This window comes from Chaetodon trifascialis, chromosome 7 (assembly GCF_039877785.1).
Source record: "Chaetodon trifascialis isolate fChaTrf1 chromosome 7, fChaTrf1.hap1, whole genome shotgun sequence".
Lineage (NCBI taxonomy): Eukaryota > Metazoa > Chordata > Actinopteri > Chaetodontiformes > Chaetodontidae > Chaetodon > Chaetodon trifascialis.
This window is the reverse complement of record NC_092062.1, coordinates 6,175,886-6,196,236: the sequence shown is the minus strand read 5'-3', so window position 1 is coordinate 6,196,236 and position 20,351 is coordinate 6,175,886. Positions and strand designations below refer to the sequence as shown.

At 41.1% G+C, this 20,351-nt stretch overlaps 1 protein-coding gene across 1 annotated transcript in view; it reads left to right on the top strand.

The window, feature by feature from the left end:
* Nucleotides 1-1,570: 1,570 nt before the first annotated feature.
* The window catches only part of snrka (SNF related kinase a), a 50,136-nt gene continuing 31,355 nt past the window's right edge, over nt 1,571-20,351 (top strand). Inside the window, exons 1-2 of the mRNA XM_070966515.1 lie at nt 1,571-1,825; nt 2,612-3,325. Of these exons, the coding sequence (XP_070822616.1) occupies nt 2,737-3,325 (589 nt within the window). The 5' untranslated portion in view covers nt 1,571-1,825; nt 2,612-2,736. The remainder of the gene's footprint in view (nt 1,826-2,611; nt 3,326-20,351) is intronic.

The following is a 20,351-nucleotide window of genomic DNA, read 5'->3' as shown; positions in this document are numbered from 1 at the left end:
GTAATAGCTCAGGTCATCTTATCCTTGTCTTTCACTACTTAATTACAATGTCAATTACATTTGTTGTGTTTCTCAACTGTTAATTTATTTATTTATTCCATTTTCTTCCTTTATTTGATTAATAACATTAACCAAATTATGGCTGCATTACAGTGGATGTGACAATTCACAGATGCTTGTATTGTGGATACTGGCTCATGGGCTACTGGGACAATCGCCATTTTCTGTGTTATTAATTACACGTGTGCTTTGCCTACTGCAACGAGTCCAACTATATGCTGTGAAAAAGTCTAAGTCTCGCTGTGTGCTTTATTTCAACATACATCCTTAAGTAAATAAACATTTGGAAATATATATTTAGATATTCTTTGGATTCCGACACAAACCCTTATTACCCTCCCATATGAAGGCTGATTTTGCACAGTAGCTACTTTAACTGGTCAAAAATATAATGACACCCTTTTAATTATACGTTTCAGTTAATGTTCATGGTACAAAACCTTTAGGGCCAAGTTCAAGGAAATGTTTAAATTGATGCTTTATCGTGTCATGCAAAAAGTGAATAAGCACAAATTGTTAGGAAACACATGCCTGTTGTGAGAGGGTGAAAGCGAAACAGAATAAATATTATGGCGGATGTGGGTGCAGGGTGAAATTTCTCCATCTGTGTGGGAAACAAAATGCGACGCCTCTAAACTCAGAAGACCATTTTTCTTTTTAAATCGCTGTAGACATCCAGTCAGAGAGGGAATATACTCCGCTAAGACAATTAAAGGGCTAAACAAATGTCTGTTTTGTCCGTCACTAGATGTCACTGCACACCGTTTATTGGGAAGCCCGAGCAACAGTGACAGCCAATGGATCCATTGCACGCCAACGTAGACTGTGTAAATCTTGCAAAATGAAACACAAATATTTAAGGATGAACGCCACATCAAATGCTGTCAGATGTTGTCGCATTATTTTCAATTGCTGGCTATGTGGACGACATATTGGACATCCTGCTATGCATATCTCAAAATGCACCTAATATAAAACTCTCTCTTTCATTGAGGCCAAACTGCCATTACATTGTCAGTTTTGTATTCTATTACTTAGTATATTATTTATTGCTGCGTAAATAGATTAATGCTTCAGCAACATTTCCCAATCAAAAGACTTTGTTTGACGTCAGAGTCGAATGCGGTTGGTGATGCTCCTCTGCTGCCTTCAGTGTTCCTCGTAAGGATCTAACTCTGAGCTGCCAAACTGTGAATAAACTGCATAGGCCTACAACTTGCACTGCAGGTAAGCGGCTTTTAGTCAGACAATAATAGCAAAATAGTCAAATGGAAAAAACGGGGGTGATGGGGGGCTGAATTTTTTTTAGTCCACCTTATGGTAACTGTAATGGGAAAAGTTTGCCTTTGTGCAGTATGAATTCATTAATCTATTAACCATTCGTAAAGCACATATCTTGAACGGCGGATATAATTTTCGAACACATGTATGATGGCCTCTATGGTAATAAATACGAAAGTCTGATCGTATGGAAATCTCGACACTTTTTTCAGCACGTGAACGTTGCATCACTGCCCCACCGCCTCGGCTGGGAGGATACAACGTTTCCGAGGACTGCCGTTGCCAACGATGCAATGCCTCGTTTTACGGATGAACCCTGGGCATAGGCACCTCCTGAGTGCCGCGGTCATCTCGAAGAAGCGGTACCACCCACGTCCTCTCTGATATTGTGTGTAAAGCTTCAGTAGAATTCACCCGAAGGATCCACGGTACCCGGTAAAGACCGGACTCTGGGCTTTATGTTTACCGAAGAGAAACGAGAGAGGTGAGCTGAGCGAGCCGTATTAAGTTTAGCTTGCTACATGCTAACTATGGCTAGCTGTGTGTTATTTAAAACAGCACCTGTGTACCTGTAAGACAAACGTTCTGTCATACGGCTAAATGTGTTTATGTCGAAATTGTTGTTGGGTGGGTTTGTAAAATAGTGGGCGGTGTCCTAGCGTTAAAGAACGAAAGCAGTCAATGTTAGTCAGACAGTAAGCTAACGTTGATCAATCAATGAACAACGAGCTAGCCCCTGGCAACGTTCGGCTAGCGTGAGGTGTTTGTGCTACCGCTGGGCCCGTTATGCAGCTGACTTCTGGACTACCCTGTCACACTCAGCTGTGGTGGGAGAACAGCTGACTAAACATGCGACTATTGGAAGCCTTTTGTTGTAGTTTTAGGAAACTTTTTATTTGGTTCATCGTAGCAGCACGAGGCAGCACATCAGGATAAATTAGCTAACGTTTGTACAGCAGCCATCCTGTCAAAACAAGCCCAACGCCTCCGCTGATTACTCAGCAAGCTGATGTGTTTGTGAAGTTTTAATGCTTTAACGTATGTATTATTATTGCTTTCAAAATCTTTTGTTCAGTACACTTCTTTCAGTTAGTAATATATCCATGCGTTATTCTGTTCAGTGCTTCATTCTTGAATAAGGGAGAGGGTCATCAATTTTTGTTTCAATTTCAGTTTGGAGTCATTTATGTCTTATTCAGTTTAATGATCAGCTTTGCCCATGTAACCTAATCAATGTTTATTGAAACTGTTGTAATTATGTATCATTTAGGAAGCTGGAGCCATGGGATTCTCCTTCAGCCTTCGATGAACTGAACTAAGCTGGACCCACATAACTCAGCCAACCTGCCCCTGCCTACAGTGGGGGCTCCCTTGTCCCCCTCGCTTACTCCAGCTATGGCAGGTTTCAAGCGGGGCTATGATGGCAAGATCGCTGGCCTGTATGATCTGGACAAGACATTGGGCCGTGGCCACTTTGCTGTTGTCAAGCTGGCGCGCCACGTCTTCACCGGGGAGAAAGTGGCAGTGAAGGTGATCGACAAGACTAAGCTGGACACTGTGGCCACAGGGCACCTTTTCCAGGAAGTCCGGTGCATGAAGCTGGTCCAGCACCCCAATATCGTTCGCCTGTATGAAGTGATAGATACCCAGACCAAGCTTTACCTCATCTTGGAGCTAGGCGATGGAGGGGATATGTTTGACTACATCATGAAACATGAGGAAGGTCTGAATGAAGAGCTCGCTAAGAAATATTTTGCCCAGATTGTCCATGCTATCTCCTACTGCCATCGGCTGCATGTGGTGCACAGGGACCTCAAGCCAGAGAATGTGGTGTTCTTTGAGAAACAAGGGCTGGTCAAGCTCACTGACTTTGGATTCAGTAACAAGTTTCAGCCGGGGAAAAAGCTGACAACCAGTTGTGGATCTCTGGCGTACTCTGCACCGGAAATACTGCTGGGTGATGAGTATGATGCTCCAGCCGTAGGTATGCAAAACATGTAGGCTGATGAATGATGCTAAAGTAATGAAATGAGTCACAGTGTTAATTAGAAAATGGCAGTGTTACAATGCAGTACTGCCAGACTGGATGTGAGCTAGATTCGGCCCATTTTCACAAAGGCATGGTTGGTATTTTATTTTGTATTATGCATCGATTCTGTTAAGTTGGATGGACCAGGCCTGTGGAACAGACTCAGTGGCCAGCGCACTTATTAACTCCCTCACCTCCCAAAAAGCATGTCTCTGTGCCAAAACAGTTTGGCATCAAACTGCGCAGGATATCTTTGTCAAAGTTATATTAAAATCCAGCTTGAGCGCAGTGGTGTAGTGAGGTTGGCAATGTGACTAGCACCTATTTCACGCATCTTTGTCACACCTTGCTGTAACACCTAGGCTGTTAGTTTGCATCCAGAGCCTGAACACGTGTTCAACATGGCTTGTTTTGTGTTTACATAGCCAATATACAGAACAGCCATCATCATGTTCCAGGGCCCTGTGCAACAGAACAGGCAAAGTTGGACATTTTTTCAGATATCATGCTGTGTGTCAGTAGCAGTGTTCCGCTAACACCACTTGACACTGATCATTTTGCAGGCTACCATAGGCTGTGTGCTACAAGGTCAGCTCTACTAGTACTGATGTCCCTGGGTGTCCCATTGCACTAAATTAACTGGCTCATTGATTTTCTATGAGGTCTGACAGAGTGCAGACAGACAGATTGTGTGTCCTTCTATGACTGATATGATGTCTTTCGCATCAGCTAGTTTCAGTGATGGCACAAGCATGGGACTAAGTCCAGCTCTTGAATTGGATAATGAGATGTTCCCAGTTAAGCTTGTTTTTCGGCCGGTGTGGTTGTTCATGTGGGGCAAATCCCGAAGGAGTCTGAAATTGGTCTCATGATTGTTTATGCGTGTAGAAAATGCTTTCAGATGCAGTGAACGAGTTATTATTTGCTTCCCCTTTTTCAGTCATTGTTCTTACAAACTTAAGAGGTGCGGCAGAGGCAATGAAGAAACTGTGGTTACTTTCTCACACACAAACACACGTACACACACAGATTGTCCATGTTATGTCTTGTTGCTGTTAGCCACAGGTGGTGCTCAGGGACCTGAGGGTCAGTTCATGTTGGATTCTCACAGAGTCTGTGTCTGGTTAAGCTTACTGACCTGTAGTGTGAGTTGTGGAGTGATTGGCTGTGTAGAACTGGATTTTGCATTGATGTTTTTCTTGTGAATTTCTTTTTTTTGTTTAATTAAGAGGTTCGCTTTAGGGACGAACATAATGTAGGCTTTCATAATACGGGGTGCAAGAAGGCAGAAAATGTAATGTAATCTGTCTTTATCTTTGGTCTTCAAAAAATGAAATTACAGAGTCAATTTTGAACTGAGAATCTGCAAGCAGCCAAAATCTGTCCATTGAGCTGTCAGCCAAATCGTATAGAGTTTGATTTTTAGCTGTTGGTGGGCTCAGACTGTATTGAGGGCTGGGGTTTAACCCTTGTATGTATCAAATCTTCTCTGACAGTTGCTATTTCTGTGGCAGCAGAGTGCCTGAAAAACTGTTGACTGTTATGTTCTGTTTTCATATGTTTGAAAGCAGAACATGTACTTAATGTTGCAGATTTAAATTGCTGAAAGCTGACAAAAATTAACAACAATAAAATATACTTGGGCAACCATGGCTTGTCTTCAAGGCACCACAGGGTGCTGAGGTGCCTATGTCAGCAACGACACATTTAATACTTGTGTGTGTGTGTTGAAGTAGTTGTTAATAGTTCATCCTTTTGCTTGACTTACTGCGTAGTTTAGGTCAGACCAGGAGTTAGCAGTTGTCTTGTGCCATTTGTCCTTGTATTAAACCATATTCCTGTGCAACTACAGATGCTCCAAAGAATGTTTCTGAGCAGGGTTTTGAACATCCCAAGTGTATGGTCCAAAGTCTAACCCATGAGTTATGTGTTCAATATGCCCTTTTCCATCCCATGAAATTGTAGTGTACCACCATCTGCACTGGTTGCGCTAAGAGGCTGTTTGTCACCCTGCACTCAGAATTATTGATAGTTACTGTCTATATGCAGCTCACTATACTTATTGTGCTGAGCGGGCCTTTTTAGTGGGCCAAACAATCTGTGTGCTGTACCAGGTGGCTGTTGTGAGTCATGCACTTATAGAGGCTGATAGTAATTGTATGGGACCTACTTTTGCTGGGCTATACAGCCATGGCCCTCTGCAGTCGTTGTGTTGAGAGTACTTGGAGCCATTGATGGCCATTCTCTGGAACTGTGATTTTTGTCTGTACTCTTCTGTGCAGTTTAGTCAAGTGTTGCACTGGCTGTTGAGGAGCCTGTGATGCTGCGGTCAGAACCATTAGCCTTGTGTGTTTGTTGCTCTGAAAATGAGCCTAATAAGGTGAAAGTGCTTCATGTGTGCTCATGTGCAGCCCAGGCCACAGAAAGGTTTACTTTTGGTTTTCTAGTCCTTTCTATCTTCTTTACTTACTTGGAGCCCAAACAGGTGTGTGTTTTCAGGTATGCTTGGGAGATAAAAATGAAGATAATATGTGTAACATGATTGAGAACCAGATTCCTTCTCTGTGCATTTCTTCCTCATATGAATGATAGTGGAGACAGGACAAAGTGCAGTGCAATCAATGACAATTAGTTTCATCACAGAGGGTGGGATCCAACCTCCATGTCCCATATGATAGTGGAGACAGGTTAAAGCGTCTATGAAGGGGTTCAACCTTTAGTTGATGGAAAGCCAGCAATGAAACAAAAGCCTTGATGTGTAGAAGTAGCCGTTGATGACCCACATCAACCTGTTTGCCTTGCAGAGCTGTTTGGCAGGCCTTGACGTCTGCGCCACGAGGGCATCAGAACTGTGTCTCTAGAGAGCAGCCAGAGGGGCTCTTAATTGCAGTCTTGGTTACTGTTGCCTGCTGGCAGAAGATGGGAAGAACAGTTAATCCATGCTATTATTTGGACTGGGCCAGGAGAGGATGAGAGGGAGGCAGGATGCAGCGATTACACAGTCCTGTATTGACACAAACTGGCTTGCTTTGATTAGAACTCATTCATCTGGTTCCTACCACTGGGCCAAAGAGCAACATCCTTATTATCTGAACCATTTTCCTTCCCAAACGAAATATTTGTAATTGTTTCTATATCCTCCATCCATCTTACATCATTTGCAAACAAACTGTGTTTACCGACTGTGGTTTTGTGAAGTGTTCCTGAGTCCATGTAGTAATATCCTTTCATAAAATTAAATTGTTTTACAAAGTGGTGGACCTCTCTCCACCCTTGCTTGTGAAAGTTTGAGCCTTTCCATGATGCCCCTTTCATACCCAATCATGATACTATCACCTGTTACCAATGAACCTGTTTACCTGTGGAATGTTCCAAACAGGTGTTTTTGGAGCATTCCACTACTTTCCCAGTCTGTAGTTGCTCCTGTCCCAACTTGTTTGAAACATATTGCTGCATCAGATTCAGAATAAGCAGATTTTTCACAAAAATCAATGAAGATGATGAGGTCAAACATTAAATACTGTCTTTTAACTGTTTTCAGTTAAGTATATGTCAAAAAGGATCAGCTAATGATCACATTCTGTTTTGTTTCATACAGTGTCCCAACTTTTTAGAATTGGGTTTGTTGAAGTACAGAGCTAACATTCATTCATACAGCCACCGTGTGAATTGAGACTGTGAAGTGAAGAGCTGTGTCCTCACTATGAATGACAGGTAATACAACAGTATTGCAAATCAGTCAGGAGAGGACTTCCTCTTTTTGGGTTGGATTTGGACTATGCACACAGAACAGTAGCCAAATTCCCATCGTGCATTGGAGTGGTAATGCGGCACATTGACGCTCTTTATTCGTCTTCGAGCTGCAATTTGCTCTGGGCCTGAGGCAGCTTGTAATGCCCGACCAGGATTGAAAAATGTGCATGTACAGGCAGACATGAACATACACACTCTAGTACAGCAGCTTTCCAGTCACTTAGAGGTGTCAGAGAGGCGTGTGCAAATACTATGTGTTGCGTAACTCTGACTGACTGACTGATTTGCAGGTTTGTATTAATTGTACCTGTAAACAGGTTCATCAGGAAGGATGACATAGAGCAGCTGAATGATACCACAGTGCCACGCAGTTTTTTGAGTGTGACACTTCAGACTACTGGTGCAGGGACTGGCTCTGATGTCTTTCGAATCTGCATCTATGTGTCAGTCATCCACCCATGACTCACCCGAACGAATGATCTTCTCCGATTTAGAAACCAGCACCTGCAGTGGACATGTCTTGACCTTTTTCCTATTATCCATATTGTCTGTTAAATTGTATTAAGCAGCGCAGACTTTCCAGGTGATTTTTTTTAGTTGTATTGACATATGTGTTTTATCTTGAATGGTTAGAGAGGCTGTTCTCAGTAGGCTTATTTGACATCATAGCACAGAAATGTCACTGCAGGAAATATTGTGGGATATTTACGCAACAAACCTAAAAACTGTAGTGATGAACTTGACAGGAGAGAGGAAACTCTCCAGAAGAAACAGAATTGAACTCAAAGTTTCTCTGAAATACATTTTTTAGACTGCTTTGATGGAGCTCATTCGCCAGGAGGATGGCTGCTTTACTCCAAACAATTTCACTGTATGAACCAGCGCTGTGTGTGTGACCTTAAGGATGCGTAGAAGAACACAGACCACAAATTAACATTCGATCCTGACTGATCTTGTCAGCATGTCAGGAGATTTAAATAATTGACGCTGTTACACTGCTGTGTACCCACCCTCAACCCATCCGCTATTAATCAGAATGTTGATCTTTATGACCCGGCTCAATCTGCGTGTTATCCATGGTGGCTGCAGATATAACTGTGATCTGTGCAGAACAGAATGAACTCTATTTTGACTTTACTAATGGTGTTTTACCAATTGGTGGTTCTGCTTCCAAGATTTCTGGTAACGGTGGCTCTGTTCTGTCCCAGTAAGCCATGATTGTGTGACAGCAAGCCAACATGAACAATAGCGACTAAATGTAACTCAGCCGTCATTTATTTGATTAATTACACCTGTGCTTTTCCTACTGTGGCCTAAATTTTTAGCTTTATTCGGAATTTCTGGTAACTTGATGATACATTGCATGGGTGTTTTTTTTATCTATTTTATGCAATGTTTTAAATTAATTTTCACACACTGTTTGACGGTAGAGAAACGCTTTCAGAACAGGAGAAAATCTAAAAATAGATCTCATTCATTCATTTATTTTTTTCTCTTTTAATCCCAAAACATATTCTTGCACTCCATATCCAAAGATTGTCTCAAAAACTTTTCCTTATCAACATGGTCAGTTCTGCTGTACAGTTATCCTTATCAGTATCTTTTCACCTCGATAGAGGCCGAGCGTGTCTATGCACCATTGTTGTTCAAAGTGTGGATGTGCTGTACTCCTCCGATACCTGTCATACCAATCATATTTATGTCAAAGTATCTACAGAATGAGGAATCAAGCTGAGGGGTTTGTCTTTGCTTGTTAACACTGCAAAGCAACCTTCTTATGTGTTGCTTTTTAATGACAACTGGTTAGCTCACGATGTTCTCTTCTTAATGTTTGACACACTGGTTCTCTGAAGTCTCATGCACAGTCTGGAATAATGTGGCTGCGACTGCCTTTGTTGACCACAATGGACATGGTATGAAAATGTGTTTAAGATTATTACGGAATCCTGTGGTTGGTCCAGTCTTAATTAAGAGGCTGAAAAATGATGAGCCTATATAGCCTGTTAAACTGCCTAGGGAAATGCAAGTGTGTCTGTGTGTGTCCCACTTAAATGCTGTGTGATGACGCTCAGAGAACAATCGGAATCTGACGGGAGAGAGAAGGCTGTGGAGGAGTGTTGCATGTGAACAAGGATGGGAACGTTGGAGCACATGCAGTACTTTCTGTTTCCATCAGAAACAGTATGACTAATGGCTACAATTGGCAGGTCTAGTATAGTTCTTCATATCAGGTACAACATGAAAACCCCATGAGTATCAGGAGCAAACTACACATGAGAATTACTCCTACCCCCTTCAGTTACGTGTAGATCAGAACTTCTGGTGTCTCGCCGGAGTCCTCAATTCTTGAGCTTGTAAAGCTACAATGGTTAGATGTTCATACTTAGCGGCCACTTGCACGTCTTATATTAATGTCAAAGCCTAAGAATACAGTAGAAGACAGGGGGTAACCTGATATGCTTGTGTCTGACTGCATGTGTGAAAGAGTGATATAGAAAGCCAAGGATGGATGGACGCCGACTGAGGCGTTGTGGCTGAGAGAGCAAATGGTCAGCTGTCAGTCAGTTTTGGTGAGGATTAGTCAGAGCTAGCTGGGCTCCCATGAGAGAGAGACAAACAGAGACAGACACACATATGAATGAATGGGGTGACAGGTGGCAAAGGTTGTGAATTGCACTCAATCTCAAGACATGAGAACATGCTCAGAGGCTCCACTGCAAGACTTTATTTCAGGATGAGAGCCCACATTGCTTACAGGTGAATTAGCTGTAAAATTTCATCTCTTATAATTTTTTCTTTTTTGCTGTGTGTTGTTGTGTGAGTGTGTGGAACTGTTGAAATGTTACTGTCTTTAAGAGAGAACTTCTTTGATTGATATGTGGGATGAAAATCAATAACAAACTTGGGCCTGAGCATAATATTCTCTAATCAGTCTAATGAAATGTTTCACAAATACATGTTTGACATTTGTAACAAACCAAACTGCTTGAAAATCAGTTGAAATTCAGAGTTATGGTGATTTTAATTGTGGATAGATCTCCAGCCTCTGCCTGCATTAGGAGGTGCAGCTCCCCTGTGCCAATAGGACAGTCATTCCCTAGGAACTGTGGAAATTGGTGTTGAATGTATGGCAGTAGGGAGCATGATTTGTAAGTGCACAATAGACTGCAACTAACTCACACAAACACCACGGCTACAATATGTTTCCATTTTAAAATAATGTTTTAAAACACAAACATTTTCCATCCAGAGTAGCACTTAGTCCTGTTTCAGACTGTCTCACACACACACACACATTGCAAAGCTGTATCTGGTGCTACTGAGCTACTTAAATTCATTTCACGGACTGATTTTCTTCAGTGAGTTATCAGCTGAAGGCAGAGGAGGTGTGTGATATGTCACACAGGGCATGCTGCCATACGCTGCTCCAGGATCTGTTTTCAACCTCAGTGTGAGATGTTTCCATTTTGTCTTGACCATGTCACTTTGGCTTGCCTTCCCCTCTGTCATCTTCTCCATTTCCTTCCGCTTCCCTAACAACAGTCCAGGTTGAGCTGGCAGATGTCTGGTCTGCTCTGGATCTGACACTAACGCTATTAATACACACACTGAGCTCTTGAGTGGGACAGGCGCTCTCTGGCTGACTTATCCAAAAGTTCACATCCTAGATAAAGCAGCCAGCACTGTGAGCACTTGGTGAGCCAGCCAAACAGTGAATCAGTCAGATGTGTTCTCATTTGTTCTCAGTGTCTCTTTCCACTGCCAGTTGACATGGAAGTGGTGAAAATTTTAGAGTATTTTATCACAGCCACATTCTATTAGTTCTTTTCCTAATCACTGACTAAATTGAGGACATGTCCTCTTTTAAGAAGAAAGTGATCAAGGAGAGGGGATGAAGACAGGAAATGATGCTGGCCTTAGTTCTAACCAAAGACAGAGATGTTGTTTAATTGTCATCACAGTATGACTCCACCGTAGAGAAAGGGTGGCAAGCAGGCACGGAAACAGGGGTGATTAGGTGTAATTATTCCTTTCAGTGATCCATGACAAATGAGAGGTGGTGTTGCTGTGTGCAATGAGGCCCATCACTCTATCATCACAGGCCACTGGGTAGGCCCAGCTGCCTGTTTGGCATGCTAATTGACTGACTGGTTGATATGCAGTTTAATATGTTTGTTAACCTACAGGCTGGTTAGTTGGTTTGGATCCTACTGTTGCTCCCGAGATTTTAATCTGGTCATTTGGATGACTGTGGTATTGACTAGCCATATATATGTATTGTCAAACTCAGCACTGACATGTAAATTGAAGTTGATCCCCTCCTGAAAGTACTTGAATTGACAATTCCTCAAATTGTGATTTGCATATTATTCAGCTGAGAGGAGGAGTGTGGAGGAGGTGGCCGGAGAGATTCACATCAGACCAATCAGATTTAAATGTCCGTTAGTTTAATAAATGAGCATTAGCAGTGCTGTGAGATAAGCTATCAGACTTTGATTTTATTTTAGATTTACTTAATGGTAATAGACTTGTAAGGCAGGTTGCTCTAGTGGTATTCTTGAGTTCTGACATTTTTTTGTTGTTTAATGAAGCATACTTATGACTTATCCATTGGAAATGGACTAAATGGGCCCTGTGGCTTTATTGACAGCTATTTCTTAACCTCAACTTCTAAGATCAATATGAATGAGAAGTTTTAGTTTGTTTGAACTGTATTTACTACATAGTGGATTATATGTACTGTGTACTGTCTGCTTTTTCATTTGATCATCCAAAGTGGGAGATTTCTGCACAATATGGTATTAAAAATTCCAGCAACGGAACAATAAGGTGTTGTCCATGATGTGTATTAACACTTATTTTCTTTTGCTAACAATTCCACAGTGTTTAGAAATATTTATATTTAGAAATTGTGATGATCCATAGGTTTCAAAAATCAGATATTGATAGTTTTATAAGGAATAGTCAATAGGTGGCAGGGACAGAGATGTGTCACACAATCCCAGAAATGCAGCAAAAAACCTGCATTGTAAACAACAACTTCATTGTCAGCTCCATTTCATTTGGTTGCTTGGCTCAGTAGTTGTGTGTGGTGGAGTTTTGAATTTCGTCTCTGTGCACCTTATAAGTAGGTGAAGTTGTGCCAGAAATCCCTGCTTTGCTTCTGCAATCTCACTTGCTCCGAACCATGGAAACTTTGAGCTACAGTTCCAGAACAATTGAGCAAACTCTCTGTGAGGACTGAGCAATATGGTTGAAAGGTTTTCTGAACAGCTCCTAAATGAGCCTTGCATTTGTTTTGCAAACACTGTAATACCATTTTAGAACACAGGACTCTTGATCATTTTAGTGCTGGTACTAACTGGTACTAAGAAAAGCTACACTGTAAATCCTTAAAACTATTAATTATAGTGTTTCCCAGTGCTGATCTGGTCCAGTTTGTTCAACACGGCTCCCTGTTATTGGTACTGTGACTGCTGTCATTGCAAGCTGCTTGGTGGTTTATCAGAGCAAAACGTCTGAATGCAGAGTAGGAGAGGAAAAGATGCCAACAGACAAATCCCACAGTCGCTAATTAAAGCATCATGGTGAGCCTGTAATACAGAGAGGAGGAGGAGGAGGAGGAGGAGGAGGAGGAGGAGGAGGAGGAGGATGTTCTGGATATTGCAAATGTATGTGTGTGTGAATTGGGGGAAGGGGGAAGGGGGATTGGGAAGAGAACTACTACAAAAGTGTAACATGGAGGGCTCCAACACCAAGACAATACATTTTTGAAAGGTGAGTGAGGACGAAAAAAAAGAGTGGTGGTTAAAGGTCAAGTACGGTAACCCCTCTGAGGAGATATTGGCGCTGACTTTGTAGAATTTAGATGAGTGGAAATCAGGAAGGAGAGAGATACTTGACGTGAGCGATGGGAGGATGATGGTGCAGGATTCCAGAATGATGACTAGAGAAGATGGAGTGAAGACAAGTGGATTGAGGTGTATGGTTGTAGAGAAAGACTAAAGTATAAAAACAAAGGAATCAAATTCAGGGGGTTAGGGGAGGGGGAAGGGAAGTGGAGGAGGATAGAGGAAAGAGGGGTTGGGTTCTCCCCTTCCTGTTTCCTCTCAGAGCATTGTTTGTTTGTTGACACTGAGATGGGAATACAGAAAGTGCTATTTTCATGGTTTTCAACTCCTTATAGTATTTGTACAAGCAGAGCGTAGTAGAGAGTTGTACTCATTACTGACTGCTTACATTACTGGTGTGAATATGAATTCAAGCTTCTTTTGTTTGTAAATCACTTGGGTGTATGGCATTTAAAATGCATGTGTGAAATATGTAATTGTAGGCTTACATGCTCGGCTTTCCCAGACTGTGTCAGACAGAAAGATTACAGACAAATATCGACGTGCAGGGCTGCCATGGTGTTGTGTGCCAGTGCGTATGTGTGGACAGATTTGCCAGAGGGCCTGACAGAGGCCCGCTTCATTCTCTAATTTGAGTCAGGGAGTGTTGCTATAGTAACAAATACTGCTGTGAGTGAGCCAGGTGTGAGGTAGTACACTCGTGGTCCCTGGAGGTCTCTGCCTCTCCTCCCCACGTCTCTCTATCTCTGGCTTAGGTCAAACTTGGAACAGACTCATGCAAGAGACAATGTTGAATACACACACACACAAATAAATTGATAGCACAAATTAATAATATATACATAAATAATAATTACCTAACCCATTTTCCACTTCTAAGCCATGACTAAATGAAACATGTTCATAAGACTAGGTCAGGAGCACTGATGATTTATGGAACAAAAGGTAGACATCATCTCTTTTGTAGCTGTGTTCCAAGAAAAGAAATTCATGAGTCAAGCTTCTGTCTAATGTTTTTGTAACACTAAATGCCAGTATGCATGGAATATACAAGCTCACACTGAAAATAGGTCTGGATAAGTCGAGTTTTGCTTTCCTGTTGTTAGACAGAACACAAGGACAAACATGGATAATTATATGCTGTTCGGTTAATTGGATGTGCAGACTAGAAATGATCAATGATCACTCTGCTTGGAATAATGTTCATATCAGGTTTCCCCTTCTTTACTGGTATCATGGTTATTTGCAAAAAAGAAAGCTAGCAGAAGCACTGAGTTATTTTCACCACATTCAGAGGCTCATGTTGTCAACTGTATTTTTAGCTAAGCTAACAGCACAGTGTTAGGGATGGAAATTCAGTCAGTCACTTTAGCCTAAACTGATATACCTCAACTAATGGATGAAGTGCCCTAATATTTGATACACACCTTCATGACCCATTTAAGATACACTGCTCCAGTGTGTAGGATTTAGTGACATTTAGTGGTGAGGTCGCAGATTGTAACCAGCTGAACACCCCTTCCCTACGGTGGCCACAAAAAGCAAAAAGCCCCTCTCTAGAGTCAGTGCAGCACCATGAAAGAGGACCTGCTCCCTCTGTAGATATAAGGAGCTTATTCTATGGTAGCAAAAACACAATGATTGTTATTTTCAGATGATTATATACTAATGAAAACATTTGGTTAATGACCAAAAAACTGCAAAACTAATGGCATACCCATCAGCCACTGCTATGAGTTGTGTTTAGCATTGGCATAAGACATTATTAAAATACTCCATTTCAGTAGCATACAAGAGTTTGGGCACCCCTGTTCATATACTTTGTAAAATTTTCATCGATATATTCATATTCCTATTCATATTTATCATTCATCAAAGTAACCAATGCTTTTAAATTCAAGAAGTACAGTATTTCCATCTGAAACACAGTGGAGTATAAGTGTCAAGTAGCACGAAATGGAAATGATCAAGTAAGTACAAATACTTCCAAATTGTACTTAACTAAAGCACTTGACCAAATTTTTTAGTTACTCTCCACCACTGGTTTTTAGTGCTAATTGGCAAATGTTAGCATGATAATGCACTAAACTGAGATAACAAACATAGTAAAAACATTCGCTGTGAGCTCATGTAGATGCTGATTTTTGCTTTTTGCTCCAAGCACTGTTGTGCCAATGTATAGCCTCACAGAACTGTTAGCATGACCATATACCCAGTCCAGTTTCCTTATTTGAGAGTAAACTGATTTTTTCTTGTTTTTTAGGGTTTGGTCAGATAAAATGGACATTTGATTATGTCATGTTGGGCTCAGGGGAATTGTCACAATTTCTTGACCGGATGATTAATTGATAAAATATTGGCTTATGAACTACTGATCATGTTAGTAGTTAAAGAGTTAAGGACTTTAGTCTCTTTTTAATATCCAGAGCAGAGGAGAAGCCCCCAGCCATCATGCTAAGATAAGACAGCATGAGGCAGGAGATGCTTGCGAGAGAGCTGCACTTTATTCTGGGTCTCTGGCTCTCATCCATATTCAGCAACAGCAGCTCTGCTTGTCACTCACATATTTCTCCTCTCCATCCTCTCTGCTTACTGTCTTACCCTCTCTCTCATTGTCTCAGTCACTCTTGCACACACTTAGCCAACATGTGCACAGATATATGACACACATACATGAGATATTTTAGGTTCTCCTACACCAAAACACATCGTCCTCTGACCAATGACGCACTGATGTGCTGTCTGCATCAATGTATCCTGACTGCTCCTATGTGCCCAAATTCTTTTCAACATCTGTTGCTCTTTTTCTCACTGGCTGGACGAGGAGGAGAAATATGCCCCAGCGATACAATTAACATTTGGAATCGCCCTTCACAAAAACAGTACTGTCACAGATGCACTTTTCACTTGTTTGAAACCTTTTGAGCATCAGTTAGTTATGGGGGAAGAGCTGTGGCATGTCTGTCTTCCTAGTCTTTACATGTCTTGGGTAAGGTGTGATCAGTGTTTGCCAGCGTTCTTCTTAATACCTGAGTCAGACTGCATGATTTTTTTTCGTATATAACGATGGTCAATGTGTCAGATCTAAACATCACAGTACCATAAACTCTTGGTGTGTCTTGGTCGGGTGACTGGCAAGACTACACGTATGACCCCAACTAATCACAGCATGTCTTATGTCACGATCACCCACGACATCAGACGTCACCGGGGAGGCGGGTGAAGCAGCTGTCAATCAAGCTGACAGAAGCATTGTGTGTGATGTTATTTTTTTGTGTACTGAAAAAAAAAGAAAAGGGAAAAAAATGCCTGTGGGTGAGAGATAGCATTAAATGAAAATACAAGAGGTGATATGAACTTTGGCCCATTCGGTCATTATTTATACATCTACTGGGTAGCATCTGGATAACAATTACAACAGCTTCAATGAGATTCTGGAGTACAATAGTAAATCCACAACCTTTAATTGTGTCAACAGACTTAACACATTTCAACATTTTGAGTCTGATGAAGACACAATGGTGTCAAAACGTCTGCACATTGAAAGGCTGTGAATCAGTCAGTGTGTTCTCATCCCTTTTGTCCTCTGGAAGTTTGTCGTCCTTGAGCAAGCACCTGTTTGAGCTGTCTTGGACTGGAAGATGCAAAAAGAAACCTGTTTCAACTCTGCTGCTGTTGAATATTTTTCACTTTCCTTGTCCTCAACACTTGTCAGGAGGTACAGTGGTCCAGATCCTTGGCCCCTGCAGTCTGCATGTTGAAGTATCCTTGGTCAAGATACTGAACCCCAAAATTGCTCCTGATGCTGTGTGTGGTGTGTGAGTATGCATGTGAATGGTCATTGCTTGTGATGAGCCGGAGTATGAATCTGTGTGTCAGTCAGTGAGTGCTGGATTATGTTGGAAAGTGCTTTGAGTAGTCAGTAAGACTGGAAAAGTGCTATACAAATACAGTCCATTTACCATTACACATAATTCTATACTCCAGGTTATTGCAGTTGAGAGTATACTAGTGTTACATGTATTTGCTGCCTTTACAAACTGACAAGGGACAAACTTGGAGACTTGACATTACAGATAGAGATCCTGGATGCTCTTTTATGCTGAAGAGACAATCAATTTCTCTCAGTAGAATTCAGACAATGCTCTGTTAATTTCTTTGCCAATACAAGTACAACTGCAATTTCAAGAAAGTTTCATTTGTAAAGTTTGGATCTCATTTCTGATGGCTTCAAGTCTGCTGGAACATCAGACTACAAAGGCTCGAAAGTGTCAGACAACCCTCCCATTTTTTATAAACAGACTGAGCGCAAACCCCCTTTGAAAGCCGAGGTGTGCTTGATGAAGCTTCAGACAAGCTGTCAGAGGACAGCCAAGTACAGTAATGGCTCTCCAGACTGAGGACAGTCAGTCACTATAACAGAGCCTTTGTAACAACAGACCAAGATGAGATTCAGACCTTCTATCAATCAGACAAAAGAAGAAAATATAACTCTGGAACACAAACCCACTATATGGGACAATGAGCAAGCGTTCTACACGTTTGACCAATTCATACCAGACTGCTGAAAATGAGCCCCGTCCCTAAATTAGGCAGTATCAGCTTGTGTGATGGAAGGAGGGATCCCACAGGTACCTGAAGTCGCTGCAGTTGTCCTCATTATTTGTGGAGACTGGCAACCTCTGTGCTCACCATTTTTTCATTCTGGAAGCCTGATGAACTCAGTCCAAAGAAAGTTGTGTCTTAGTTTAGTCTCTCTCTCACTCACCCACTCATGTTCTCTCTTTCTGTCTCTTGCACTCATTTTTTTTTTTTTTTTTTTTTTTTTTTTAGACTTGTTGGGTTGTAGGTTACATAAATACTGTTTGCTGGTTTAAACAAACTTTCTTGGAATTTTTGCTAGAAACATAGTGAACTGCTGAGTATTAACACATACTGACACATAGGTGGTACTGGTACTCAGTTTCAGCTTTTTCTGGGCTTTTCAAATAAGGGAGTGTCCTGGTTAGGAATATCAATTTCAGTCAGTTTCCTTTGATAACCGGACACCCATTAACCAGTAACTAACCAGTTCATTTTGAGCTGCAGAGCACACTGGATTGCGTCTCCCATTCAGAGTTTCCATGCCATCATGGATCTGGCCCACGTGCTAATCCATGTTTTCTGTAACGTTTCCATTATCTATGTTTGTGGACCCTATTTTCCCACGTTTTTGTGCAAAGTGACAAATAGAACAACATTTTTAAAATTGGTCCAGTATTGAGCGAGAGCACTGCAGCCTGCAACATAATGCTTCCAGGCGTTTGCATGTCGTCAGTGTATGCTCACTAGAAGTGTTTGTTTCTGCCACTGATGAACTCAGACTGTTATTCTAAGTGTCTGACAGCATTGAAGAAAGTATCCCTACAGAGATAGACCTTTTTGGTAAAGAGACAGATCCTTTTTGTTTAACCAGAAACAGCTCCAAAGCCACCAGACTTAGACAGTAATTTCAACAAAATAAAAAACAAAATAAAACAGGAGTTTCCCATCTCTCTCTTTCAGCCCATTCAGTCCCCATCTGTAAAAGTCTTTCTTCTGTGTACTGTGATTCATAAAGGTATCCTCTTGTCTCCACAGTGAACAACATTTCGTTGCTGCTGTCATAATCACTCCTGTTTATTGTCTTGTATTTGTTGTCTTATCCATAAATCGCTGAAAGTCTGGCTATTTTTTTTTACTCTTCTTTTAATTTAGCTTGGTTGGTAATTTAGAGATTTCACATTAAAACAATTGTTCACAAGGGTGTATTTTCATCTGGCATGTAGTTGTGCATCTGTTTGAGCCACCACACACTGTTGGCAGCTGTGCTGCACTCTCTGCTGTTCTTACCTCTTTACACTTGTACCAGAAGTCCTCACATCTGTGTGGGAACACATTGTTATGTGGGTGTGTTCATACACAGTAAAAGCTTAGAAAATCAATAAATTACATCACTTTATATGTTGTGCCAAACCATGTTTCTAGCTTTAAATAATGAATAAATTAATGATGGTACAGTCTCAGTAAACAGCCACCATAATGCATTGTAGGTATACAAAAAAGGTGTAATAATGATGTGAGAGTGTCCTTGTGAGTCTTTCAAACTACATTTAGTCTGTTTTTTTTTATCTGCATTTTTGTTGTGCCTTATCTTCTCTGTCTCTTGGATTGTCCTGTTGTTTTCTGTGGATGTTAAGACAATTTAGATGGAATGTGGTCTAACAGTCATGTTCACTGTTTGGACCAGCCTGGTTTCAGCAGTCTGTACTGAATATGTCTTTGGAAACTCAGATATTACTTAGAGGAAACACCACTTAAATAAAAAATGTTCTCTTTCAGTTTGTCATTCTTTGATAATGGACTGTCCAACGCTGCAAAGTTAATTGCTGTAGAGCTGATACAGTTACCTTATTAATCTGTCAAATTTGTTGATCAACATGAAATTAATCAGCAAGTTGATGGCCTTGATATTTCCATAATCGATTTATAATTTGAGTCATTTTCCACATTTTTGCTGCTTTTCTTTGGCTTTTATTACAATCATTGGGGTTTGGACTGTTATGATGGGCATCTTTCACAATTTTTAAACTTTAAAGACAAAATTAGGCAGATTAATCATAAGGAAAATAACTGATATCTACAGCCCTAAATTACACCAATAGTTTTGTCCTCTAGCTAGCCTCTGATGAAGGAAGCAACAAATTAGCACAATTAGCACAGTGCTCCATGATAAAGAACATGGTACAGGATATTAATGTTACATTACATGGATATGGAAGTGTATATGATGGTCTGCAGAACAGGTTGCTTATTGAAATGAATGAAGTCTTTTTCTTTCTTTCCTTTTATTTTTGACAGTGCTGTGGAATAGTCCACACGCACACAGATATTTTTCAAATGTAGCCTCTTTATGTATTTTGGCCTTTCATCAAACTCTTCTTTTGAAAAACTCCCTCCAGGGTGAAGACACTCAGAAACTCTGTTTGCAATGTTGACGTGTAGACAGGGAGAACAGAAGTTCTTGTGATGAGTGTGTACCATTATTTCCACATGAGGCGATTTCATGAAATGATGGACAGGACCAAAATAGTGCTGATGGTACTAATTGCTAACAGGACTTTTTATATGTTGACAAATAAATGCATACTTACTCTTTCACTTTTATTGAGGAATAGTGGCATCAGAATGTTCTACGGAGGTCACTGCTACATAATCCAACAGTCCTGTGATGCAGACCCGTCTATCTACTTTACCTCTAGTTGCAGGAAGCCTTCTGGTAACTGCTTTCTTTCAGGCTTCTGATACCTAGTAATACCCTTGTACTTGTGCACTAGGCATTAGTGTAAAGTGAAAAC